The following is a 12,920-nucleotide window of genomic DNA, read 5'->3' as shown; positions in this document are numbered from 1 at the left end:
AACTGGAACAAGATAAGGATGCCTACTGTCACTACTTCTATTCAACATAGTGCTGGAAGTCAAACCGACCACCACTATGACAAGTAGTGTCACTTGTCGAGTCACCAAAATTTGGGTAAATGACATCTTACTTGTTTTTATTAATTGTTCTTAAATAAATGTATGCATAGCTCACATTTATTTCAATGTTTAATGTTAGAAATGTCTTGGGTTTTTATTTAGAAGTTTGGTGATGTTTTGTGACCAGAAATAGGCCACAAGAATGTAACTCTTGTTTATATCAATTAGCCTGTGGTATTGGTTTCATTATTTGTCGTTTTGCTTAAAGTTGCAGTTTTCAAGAACTTATGGATGATATTAAATGAGGACTTCCTAGTCCTCACACAGGCAATGTGTCTGGAAGTCACTTTTGTCTGGTACCACAAGTAACACAAGCTAACTTTCCCAGGCTCTTCTTTATTTAGTGTGTTTTTATTTGAATAAATGTTATGGAAAATATTATGGGAAAATAAAAATGTTCCATTTGTACATTTTTGGGAGTTTGTATTCAGATTGAAAACATGAAGATACTTTGGAACATATAAAACCGACTTTTATATTGGACCACCCAGATTCAACAAGGTATGATGAGATACTATAAAATAAGAAACTTGTAGGTGACATTGTATGCAGCTGACTATTAGATTCAGATCTAAGATCAGCGGGAAGGAGGAAAATGAAATACTTATTTAAATTTAAAATATCCTGAAACATGCAATAGATGTTATAAGAATTCATTTTCAGGGGAAAATTCACATTCTCATTTTCTCTCCCAGCTCTTCCTCCTCCTCCTCCCCCACCTTCTCTAAATATATATCATAGTTCAGAAAAGTACTTTTCATAGTAGGAGGTTTTAAAAAAAATAAATGTTTAGGCTTTCTTTTATTTCCTCCTCTTATGGGATTAATTCTGCAGGCTGCAGACAGAAAAAACAATAATTTAACCCACGTTGACTCCCTTTTGTCTGTTTCATTCCACAAGGTGGTAATTCTCAAAATACTTATTTGAGAGAATTTAATCTTCTAGGAGTTGAATTCTCAGAGCTCAGGTTTTAGGATGTCACTCACTGCAAGAAGATGAAAACACCTTCCTATGTCCTCCACTGTTTACAGAATCGTTCGTTAAACGCAAGTTTTCCAATCATACTTTTTTTTTTTTTTTTTTAGTGCTGGGGTTTATAACGTGTTAGTGCAAGAGAACTTTTGCTCCCCTCCCGTCCCCAGCCCGCCCCCAGTGGGGACACCCCGCGTGGCGGCTTTCCTTTGGCCGCAGGTGGGCCGAGCGAAGCGCGTGACGCAGGAGGGGGCCGGTCCGGGCGGTGCGGAGCGCCCTGCTCCTCCTCGGGGACCGTGCCATTCGCGCAGGACACCGGCGGGCGGCGGGCGGTGGCTCTGCGCGCCCCGGGCCTGCGTCCTTGGCGGCGGCCGCGACCGCCCGGCGCGGTGCACATCCTCAGCGCCACCCGGCGCCCGCCGGCCTCCGCCTGCCTCTTCCAGCTCTTCATGCTGCCCAACTGAACCGAGGAAGATGGGCACCGGGGATTTTATCTGCATTTCCATGACCGGCGGGGCGCCCTGGGGCTTCCGACTGCAAGGTGGCAAGGAGCAGAAGCAGCCCTTACAAGTGGCAAAGGTAGGACCACCGGGGAGAAGAGGGGTGTCCCTGCTCTGTGCTGGGAGGGACTCAGGGAAACCAACCTGTTGCTAGTGTTTCCGCTGCAGAGGGTCTCTTGTGTGAGTTTGATTTTGGTGCTGGCGTCGAATTTTTTCTAGGATGTGGCTTGTTTTCTAAGAAACTTTCCAGAGTAATGCAAAAATCATACATTATGTAATTGCAATTGTTAGAGGGGAGAGTGCGCCATATTCATCAGCTGGAAAAGCCTAGTGAATCATGTTCTTTTGACAACCAGCAAGACACTGGGGAACGTTTCTTGCAGGCGAGGTTAGGACGTTCAGGGGAGCTATTGTTTCACGTCCCTTTGCTTGGCTCTGGCAGGGGGGAAATGCTCAACTCAGCAGAACCGCTTGGCTATTTGGGGGACTCTTATAAGGTGCTGGTGGTCACATTTATTAGGCAGCATTCATAAAAAGGCCAATTTGGGGCAATACTTTTTAAAGTATGATGAAATGTCACACCATCGATTTAAAAGAATACACTTTTTAAGGATTTGACAAATAAATGCAAAAATCCGAGTACTGTATTCCATCACCCAGTAAAGAACTCAAGATAATTTCAAAAATACTCAAAAGACATTGTAACTGAGAGTAACTTTGTAATGCACGTAATAACTTTTTGTGCTTTTGTTGCCGTTTGGTTGCTTATGCTACCAGTTTGCTCAAGGGGATCTGTGCTATTGTGTAACTGGCATTCAACTAAAATAAATTTTAAAAGACATGAAACTAAGCAAATTTTACCTGATTTTAATATTAAATTGCAAATTGTAGTGTTGTATGAAAGAAAACGTGAGAGCATGAGATTAAATCTCTGTCTTATACTTATATTAAAAATGAGTCTAGATCTTTGTGAAATATATGGGCCACTGCTTTTGTATACATTCTTTCCCTTTGGCTTTTACTTTCAAAAAAAATGTTTGATGTCGAAGAAAGGAGTTTCTTTGAAATTTTCTGCTCCCAGGCGTCCATCAGAAAGCGCTTTCATAATGCAATGGTGGAATCCTGCCACCTAGTGAAAATTGCAAACATCAAGAATGAAGCATAAAACAGGAGATGAAAAGCAAGAGTTTTTAAAACTGGAAAGTTCCTCAGAGGTCTCCAGTTCAACCCATTAATTTTAGATGAGGAAAGAGCCCATAGAGGTTAAATAACCTGCCCGCAGTCTTTAGCTTGGACCTGGCAGAGTGATTAAAGGATAAGGACGGTGATTTTATTAGGTTTCTTTAGGAGTCAATGGCAGGCAACGCCGGATAAAATATGAGTGCCTAATTCAGTGTATATATAATCCGTGACACTGAAGAAGATTTGCTCTGAGTCTAGAATAGCAGTTGGCTGGCTCCAGTTACTGAGATTTGGGTTCTAATTGCAGCTCTGATCTAACTTGCAGCCTGGCCTTAGGCAAAACCCTCAGCCTTCCTGTCTCATCTGCTGTGTGTGTGTGTGTGAGTGTGTGTATGAGTGAGTGAGTGAGAGAGAGAGAGAGAGAGAGACTATAGTCTACAGTCTACCTTTTTCCTTTTTATCTTTATGTTAAAGAAACAAAAGAGCCTCCCAAAGAAAATGTAAGTTCTAAATTACTGCAGCAATGCCAATTTTTGTTTGTCTAATTTTTTTAGTTGAAGCTATTATATTCAATTTTTTACACTAGCATTATTTGTTTTAGAAAGCTGTTGGAGCAAAAATGCTTGTTGTTTTCTGTGTTCTCAAGGCCGTGACCATGCTAGGATCACTGTATTTCATTTAAAACATTAAGTCAATTCAGTTCTAGTAATGGTCTCTGGTTAAGTTCAAGGTGACATGGATGTTGCTTGGGCGTACACTTTCTCGTCTTGTAAGGATTGGTGACAGCTTAATAGGTGAGTCACCTCCAAGTAGGAGGGTGCATGGAAAGAGCCAGAAAGGTGAGGCAGAGGATGGTTGCTGGCAAATGAAATGCTCACAGTTTTGAAGAACATGCAAAGGATTAACTTGGGAATTGAGGACAGTAAATATTAAAAAAAAAAAAAATTCAGCCAATGCTTGAGCCATGCCTCTTAAAATGGGAATGCCATAAAGCAGTTCTATAGATAATAACAGATTTTGACCTGTGAAATATTTAAGTATTTAGACTTTCCATAATGCTATATAGAATAGAAAATCTAATAGGTTGAATAGCATAAGAAAAACTAGTCTGGTATTATTAAGGATGATCAGAAATTGAATTAGTTTATAATTCTCAATAAATATCTTTCTAGTGACATGTTTAGTCTCTTTTGAGATATGTTGAGACATTTTTAGTACTTGATTGGTTGGTTGAACTGTACACAAACCCCAAATTTTAGAAATAACTAATAGGAATATATATATATATATATATATATATACATATACATATATATATATATTTTTTTTTTTTTTTTTGAGACAGAGTCTCACTCTGTTGCCCTGGCTAGAGTGCTGTGGCGTCAGCTAGCTCACAGCAACCTCAAACTCCTGGGCTCAAGCAATCCTTCTGCCTCAGCCTCCCGAGTAGCTGGGACTACAGGCATGTGCCTCCATGCCCGGCTAAATTTTTCTATTTTTTGGTAGAGACGGGGTCTTGCTCTTGCTCAGGCTGGTCTCGAACTCCTGAGCTCAAACTATCCGCCCACCTCGGCCTCCTAGAGTGCTAGGATTACAGATATGAGCCACTGCGCCCGGCCTAATAGGAATATTAACAATTAAAACTTTTCATTGACATTGAAGCTCAATGCCAAAAAATTCTGTTTGTTTTAAAAAATAAACAGAATTTTTAAAGGCCCAAATAATCGGTAATGTAGGCCTGATTTTTGAATGTTTATCTGTCTTTTAATTTATATTCTAAATATATGTCACAGGAAGCAAACATTTCTGATGCTGAGTCATAGGATGATCCTCTGCAGAGTGTATTTTTGAGAGATCATCCACAGGAAAAATTACCCAGACAGAAAACCCCATCGTGTCTGTGCAGACAGCCTTATAAAGAGTGTTAGCACTTTTACTCTACAAAACTTTCTCTTTAGGGACATGCACTGACATAGCTATGTCTTTGCATATACTCTTGGCAAATCACTTTAGAAAATTGTTATATACAGAAGTGGGCAGAAATTTTTGTTTTATAAATCTTATATACAATTCAAAAATTACTCACATTTGGAAAATAATGAACAAAGAAATGTACAGATTGTTTATCCTTTACACATTGTAATATAGTTGGAAATTTTTCTTCACATTTTATATACCACCATAGTAGTTATTCTCCTATTGAATTTTAATTCCAAGTTTTAAATAATTGCTTATTAAAACCAAGATGACATAATCATTCATTTCATGAGACAGGAATGGATTTAACAATTCTTGTCTATCACTGTACATGCACTCTATAAAGCTTTGAATAACAATGTATTATTTAGGCTAGGCACATTTCAAATAATATAATTCGTATCCCTTAGTGCTATTAGTGAGGTTTCTAAAATGTTTCAAGTATAATAATTCCAGAAATGTAGATATTTCTAAAGGGGGGGAAAGGTTTTTAATGTATATGAATGTGTATATTTGAGAATAAGTGTTTCTTATAGGAAGCTAGTGATATCTCTGTTAGAAAATATGCCTAATCACTTAATCTTTTGTTGAGTTTTGAGCCCTTTCTAGAAATTTTAAAGACAGGTATATTTGTAGAAGTCAGTGTGTGCTAGGTAAATCTATCATGCAAGTGTTATAAAAAATCCTCATTTTGGAATTGCATGTTTTAAGACAGATCACTGTTGATAGATGACAGTGAGATAGAATATTGATGATGCATGAACTTTGCCACTATCTGGATGTAGCACATGTGTAACTCATATGAATTAAGCCTTTGCCATGTAACAGGAAATGTTCCATGCTTCACAGGTATTATCCCTTTAGAAGTTCCTCAAAACCTAAGAAGTAAACTTGAAAAACATCCTCATTGTAGAGACGAGGAAATTGGGGCACAGAAAGGCTAAGTTGGTTGCCAAAGATGAAGCCACAAAAAATGATGGGATTTGATTTTTATTCTTCCTTTTTGGTGAAAAGAGGTGCCTGAGAGGATAAAGGTAGGTTAAAATGGTCCCAAAAGGAAAGATTATTTAAAAAAAAAATACCACGGCCTTTGTCCAACCCTGATATAATTGGTCTGGGTTTCTCTATGGGCATCAGCATTTATAAACACTCCAAAGGTAATTTTGACATGTGGTCAAGATTCGCAACCACATCTATAGAAAGTCGAGGCCAAATAAATTATAGTGTTCTTTTGCACAGCATGGTGGCTATAGTTAATAATGATAATATACATTTCAAAATAGCTAAAGGAGAGGATCTAAAAAATGTTCTCACAACAAAGAAATGATACACATTGGAGATGATATATATATATACTAATAGCTTGATCTGATCATGCCACAATGTGTACATGTATCAAAACATCATATTGTACCCCATAAATATATACAACTATCACTTGCCAATCAAAAATAAAATAAAACTTAAAAAATAATGTATATATGAATATATGTTTTATATTATATATATATTTTTTGGATGGTTCATGAAATCATCATCAATCATCTGAGATTCTTTCCTGCTCGATGTTCTGTGATTGTCATTAAAAGTCAAGTAGAGATTAAAAAAAGGAAAGTTGAGGGCAGATATATGCCCACAGGACTACTGTGAGGTGGCACGATATGTCCCTTTCCCAGCCCAATTAAGAGGAAGAGTAGGGAGAGGCCAAGAATTGTCTGAGTTCTTAGCACTTTGAACAGGTCCTAATTAGTGGTGGGAGGATTTACCCTTTCAGAAGCCAAGATGGGGGGGGGGAAGAGGAGGCGCTGGGAAGCCCCAGAGTGATCACTGTAAGGATTAGAGGTGCCTGCAGGAGGGGAGACTGGCGAGTGTTCCCTGGCAGTTGGTGTCTTTGTCAATGGGCTTGCTGGGCCTGCCTGGTGCCCCTATACCGGGAGCGGGTGGAAGGGGTGGGAGAGGGCAGGGGGAATAAAACCAGAGAAAAATGGTGGGAGAGAGAGAGACAGAGAAGGGGAGGATATGATAATAGGACTTGCTTTATAAACAACAATTACCTTGATTTAATACCCAGTAAAAGTTCAGAGTACTTCTAAACCGAGAGTTCTAGGCTCTGACAGGATTGTTCTAGAAACACCTCTCAAGACCAACTGAAAACATGCATCTGACTAACAGGAAGAAGCATCCCAGGTTGCTCAAGTACTGATTCACATTAAAAAAGAAGGAGGAGGAGGGGGAGGAGGGAGGGAGGAGGAAGGCAGAGGGGAGTAGTTTACAATTCTTGTTAGGCACAAAGTCAAATTTTCATTCATTCTACCTAGAAAGAGTAGCTTCAACGTGCTCATCAATGTAAGTCCCATGCATTGGTGATAGGTTTTGGGGACTAGCGTATAAATACATGTGATTGATAATATGAACCTCTGTGATGTGATTGATTGTTGTGATGAGTGTCAACTGGTTTAGTTATAGACATGAAACTGTTCTATTTTTTCCAGTAAACTGTTTTCAACCATGATAAAAAACAAACCCTGCCCTTAAAAATTCTCTTGGCAGATCCTATGTTATTGCTGGTAGCTTTTGGTTATTAAAACTGTCCAGTTCCTTTAAAGCTTCAATCCCAAATCTGACTCTCAACTCTCTTCCTTGTTGCTGTGCCAGGTTGTGGCTCCAGGGCTTCCAATGGGGAGGAGGGTTGTTTGCTCCTCTGGCCCCTCAAGGGTGAGGAAGGAGGAAAGATTGGAGAGGGAAGCAGAAGACAGATAGATTTATTCCTAACAAAGTGAGGTGACACTTCTCTATTCTTTGGTAGTTGAACGTCTCTGGTTGACACTGGGTGACCATTAATGTCCTCTCTATGGTTGGTGTCCAAATGCTGGGGATATGTACAGATTCTTCCAGGAGCCCTGAAGGGCTTTGCCAGTGCCCAGACCCCTAACATGGAAATCAGGCTTCTGCCCAATCTCTTCTGTACCTGCTCCAAGCCCAGTGGTTCATCTAGATGCCAGCCCCTGGCTAAGAGTTTGATCTTTCGGGGGAGGGTCCTACCTAGCAAGAGGGTTCCAATCCAGTCACCTTCCATGATAGTCACTCATCCATGGGAAACACAAGGATCCTTGCCTTGCCAAACGAGCAAGTCGGTATGCAGTGTCATTGTGACATACACATTATGCCTAACTGGAAATGCTGTATATTTTTGATAGTAATGGTCTCAAAGGATAGATGTAGCTTCCAAAATAATTTAACTTCTCTCTGTCAGTTAGTAAGTGTTCAAGAACATAGGCTAACACATACTAAAAATACTTCATATGTGTCTGTCTTAAAATTTTCCAAGTATGTTAACATATATTATCTCTTTTGACATCAGTTGGTTTAACAAAGTTTTGCTGCTCTCAGTTTATAGATTAAAAAAACGGATCCTGAAAAAATAAATTATTTGCCAAAAAAATTATATAAAGCAGTATACTTATAATTTTCTCCCTCTAACAGGCTCTCTCCTGCAGCAGCCTGGATAAAGAGAATAGGCTATCGATAAGTGTTGATGAAAATTGCAATTACTTCAATACAGGGTTTGTATGAACTAGAATCTCACCAAGTCTAAGATTAACCTTTAAAAAATTGATAATAAGAGGCCAAAAGTGATGGCTCATGCCGGTAATCCCAGTACCTTGGGAGGCAGAGGTGGGAGGATCACTTGAGAACAGGTTCTTGCAATCAGCCTGAGCAAACATGGCAAGCTCCTGTCTCTACAAAAAATAGAGATATTAGCTGGGTGTGATGGTGCACACCTATAGTCCAAGCTCCTCTGGAGGCTGAGGCAGGAGGATCGCTTGAGCCCAGGAGTTGGAGGTTGCAGTGAGCTGTGATCATGCCACCATGCCACTACACAACAGTCTGTGAGACAGAGTGAGACCCTGTCCAAAAACAAAATTGATAACAATTTATTCTTTTAATTGGTTTGAAGTAAAGGATTGATTACAAGAAAGGCATCTCCAAGATAATGTGCCATGAGAAAAAGGCTAGAAATGGAACCAGTTTACTTGCCAATAAACCTGATAAATATATGGACTCCAATATGTTTATGGTCTTTTTTCTAACAGATTCATGATGAAACAAAATGCCATGAGGTAAAATCTTTGTAAAAGAAAATAGAGAATTTATGAATTAAACAATTCTAAAGAATAAACAACTTTCTGATGTTAAAAGCCTCATCTGAGAAACAAAGTAACATTTGCTTTCTTGGAGGATATTTCACTGTTTGGCAACCTCAATGAGAACATATTTATGGTATTGAATTCCTGTAAGCACCTTGCTTTTCTGAATTATTCATTATTCTTTTCTTATTTTTAAAAAGCAGAGGTGGCCAGATTGTCAACAAACTGTGTCTCAAAGTTCTTGTGGAATCTTTTGTGGAATCTGCCGTGTGGCAGATTATTGGATGTAGCTTTCCTAACTAGCATATAAATCTGGAGTGTTCCAGATAGATGAACTAAAAATGCGGTGGATTTACCATATGAAACATTGTGAATGAAAAATTATGTCTCCAGATTATGTAACAAATATTAGCAATTGTTTCCTAACCATCGGTGTTTGGTTTTCATAACCGTACTCACCCATGACTAGCTTCTCCTCTGTTACCCGGAAGCAGTGTGGGTACTGGATTGATAAAATGACGAAGGATGAGTTTTCTTGAACAGAATTATTATGGATTGATGTTTTATCTGATTCTACCTAGACAATACCCCTTCTTTCACTCTTCTTCCTTCATCCCCTTTATCAAAATTTACCATGCTTGAATTTAACCTTTGTAGGATACGTTATTTCTTTCTAGGGAATCTATAATAACTATCAATGGGTATCATTTCCCCCCAAACATCTTCTTGCCTTTAATAGTATATTCTGGAGATAATTTTACTTAAGAAACTCATATACGATATTCACTGGGTGCCAGCCACTTCTTGAATCACCTTTTAGATATAATGAGATATAATGATATAATGAGTTTGGCTCCAGGGTTTGTGTTCTAAGCTCCTACACCCGTCACTTTTGGGTCTAGTGTAGTTGGAACAGCCAATTAAGAGGGGAAGAGGCATCTAAACAGACCGTGGTGGAGAGATGTTTGCGATCCCTTAAACCAAACCTGCCTCTCTTTTTTTCTGACATTCAGTGTAATTTCACTTATTCAAATTAAAGTCAAATCAGTCTATTTGAAACGTTTATTTCCAGAACAAATAACTTAGGAAATAAAATAGAAACAGACCAGAAACTTTCATCATTCTGTCTTCCAAAGGATAATTTTTGTTTGATTTTTTTTTCTTAAGATTTCCAATGTCTTCTTAAAAACAATGCCATGTTACTCTATTTTTGAAGCAAAACCTTTTTACCACCTGACCATTTTTGAGAATTTTATCATGCAGTTGAAGACATTTTAAAGGCGAACTTATTAAAGGGCCGTGTGACCACACCCTGAGACTGCAGTCTGGGTAGAGACTCCCGCCTCCCCCGTGGTCCCCACCCCACTTCCGGCTCTGGGTCCTCCTCCTGCCACTTGGGCTAGGCCTGGTTGCTCTGCTAGCTGTTTTTAGTCAACTGTACAGGCCCAGAACTCGTCTTCATGCTTCTGGTTTTATATTCCTCTGGGTCATGCTGCTGAAGCTGCCAGGGAGACTTTTAAATCACCTGTTATGTCACTGCTTAAAATACTTCCAAAGCTCCCATCATTGTTATCAAAATAACCCTGTCATTGTTTTTATCTTATTAGATATAGACATCAGTGGGTCAAGTGCTTTATGAATTATTTCGTTCATAATGTTCCTACTGTCTTTTTTTTTTTTTTTGACAGAGTAGGAAACTGAGGCTTAGAAAGCTTAAGTAAACCCCTGAAAGTTGCACAGCTAATACACAGCAGGGTCAGGACAGAGGCCAGTTAGATGCTGAAGTCACGCTGTCCACTGCCACAAATGTGGGCCTGTCCAGGCGGACACCTCGCTGGGGCGCAGGAAGCTCTCTGTGCCCTAGGTCCCGACGAATTGTCCAGCCCCGTCACCTGTCATTCTCCCAAAAGTGCATTTAGCCGTTTGAAAAGACAACAGTTCTCTTAAAACACTCTCCCTTTCTTACTGCTTCATCCCTGCTTTGTTCCCAGCTGAACGCTGGTCCACCCTTTTCCCTTCCCGAATTTGCCTGGAGAAATTTTACTCATTCTGGAAAACTCTAGTAAAGTCAGTTTATCTCAGTTCTCTAGCCAGAGATTAACACTGGCTGTTTTGTGCTCCTGTTGTCACACACTGCACTCACCTGAGCTGCCACATGCAGCCCACAGCTGCAGCTTTTGCTCACGTCTGTCGTCTGAATTAGACCCATGGTGTCCAAAATGTTTAGATTGTGATATTTCCCATATAGAGAGTACATATGTGAAATACAGTGTAGGTATGTACATTTACTGCTATGCTCATATTTTTAAGTAGACTGTAAAACATACCAAAAAGAAAATTTTAATGAATGAGATAAAAGATGAAATAAACAATATGTTAAAATTAGTTTTTATTTTACTTTCTTTACAGTATAAAAAGCATTTTTATATAAAAAAAACAAACATTTTTATTCTCATTGACCAGAGAACAATATGACTGATAGACTTTATGATTTTGAAAATCTTGGCCTGACCCCATGCAGTACAATGATTCAAAAGTCTAGTGAAATTTTAATTTATTTCAATACTTGAGTTTAAAGACTCTCATAGCTGAAAATATCATCTCTTAACATGCGTAGATGCACATTGAAGAAATTAATCACTAGCTGATAATCATTTTTCATTCTCATCAACCAATAATTCAACTATTTGTGTTGCAATTTGATCAGTGAATTTTAACTTTCTCTGATGTCCACCTTTTGTTCTTATAAACTAATTGGAATAGGCTACAATTTTATATTTTAGTATTAAAGCCTCCTTGTACTTTTTATTTGGAAGATATGAAAGGAAATTAGAAGTTCTTTTTCCCAGTTAAATGTGCAGATATGAAATTTTAAAGAGTAATACACTTAAATCATTTTTAGATGAAAATCACCCAATTATAAACATTTTCAACAACTCTTTTCAAAATATTCTCTATGCTCATTCATTTCTTTTTGAAAAGTTGCCTTCAAAGCAATTCGTTTTTAGGGGACACGTCATGTTTATTATTCTAAAATATATGTCAGGTGACCAGCAAACTAAGAGCCACTTGTCATCCCAGCAAAGGTCAACAAATTTGGAACAGTTATCTATTAAATAAAACTGTGAAACATCCATAAGTTCTAGAACTCTTTAAAGGATTTGCAAGAGCTACAATTGAACCTCAATGGTACAAATTTCTTTATGATATAAAAGCTTTTTCTGTTTACTTTTTATATCGTTGCAATGTGTTCTAAAGATTCCAGTATTTTAAATGTGTTTGTATAAAATTAACCATTCTGATGATATCTGATGACATGCTTGCCTACAAATGATGCACTGAATGAATTTAATGGAAGGCACCTTCATAACCTTACCTTACAATCTTTTTTTGTCAATTCCTATTAAAGCCAAGTGCTCTATCAATGATTTTATGTACCGTTTTTCTTTAAAACATTGATTTTCGTGAATTAAATTCATTTACCTTTGAGAATTTATCTCTAGTATCTTTTCTTATGGCACCCCCAGAGAAATAATTCTTTACCTGTATTGAAATAGAGTCTAGAAATTGCCACTGTCTTGAAATGCACTAGAATCATGCCTTAACCAGCCTTAGGACAAACTTCCTCCAATGTGTGGTTTGTTTTAATATTATTTATACCAATTTCCTTATGTTTTTTTCTTTGCATCTTCAATAGTATTTTCTAAAAAAAAATACACCTTTTTTTTGCATATTTTATTATTTTAGCCATTGTATAGATTTTGGGGTACATGTGCAGATTTGTTATGTGGATACGTTGCATATTGATGAAATCTGAGCTTTTTGTGTGACCCTCACTTGATTAGTGTACATTGTACCCAGTAGGTAATTCTTCAGTATTTGAGCCATTTTTAACTGTATCCATGAAGATCTTTCTTAAAACATTACATTTGGTTTAAAGGTCTGTAAAGTTTTAAATTGAGTATTGCCTGACCTCAACCACTGTTGAAAAATGAATCTAGAAGTTTTTCATGCTCTAGAT

The 12,920-nt window shown here is 38.0% G+C and overlaps 1 protein-coding gene across 2 annotated transcripts in view; it reads left to right on the top strand.

Annotated features, from left to right (window-relative positions):
- Window positions 1-1,427: 1,427 nt before the first annotated feature.
- The window catches only part of SYNPO2 (synaptopodin 2), a 171,284-nt gene continuing 159,791 nt past the window's right edge, over window positions 1,428-12,920 (top strand). Inside the window, exon 1 of one of the 2 annotated variants that reach the window (XM_012786389.3) lies at window positions 1,428-1,671. In XM_012786389.3, coding sequence (XP_012641843.3) covers window positions 1,567-1,671 — 105 coding nt within the window. In that variant the 5' untranslated portion in view covers window positions 1,428-1,566. The remainder of the gene's footprint in view (window positions 1,672-12,920) is intronic. The other variant, XM_012786387.3, reaches the window with a different exon arrangement.

Source organism: Microcebus murinus, chromosome 27 (genome assembly GCF_040939455.1).
Source record: "Microcebus murinus isolate Inina chromosome 27, M.murinus_Inina_mat1.0, whole genome shotgun sequence".
Classification (NCBI taxonomy): Eukaryota; Metazoa; Chordata; class Mammalia; order Primates; family Cheirogaleidae; genus Microcebus; species Microcebus murinus.
The sequence above is the reverse complement of the archived record's forward strand: the minus strand, read 5'-3'. Positions and strand labels throughout refer to the sequence as shown.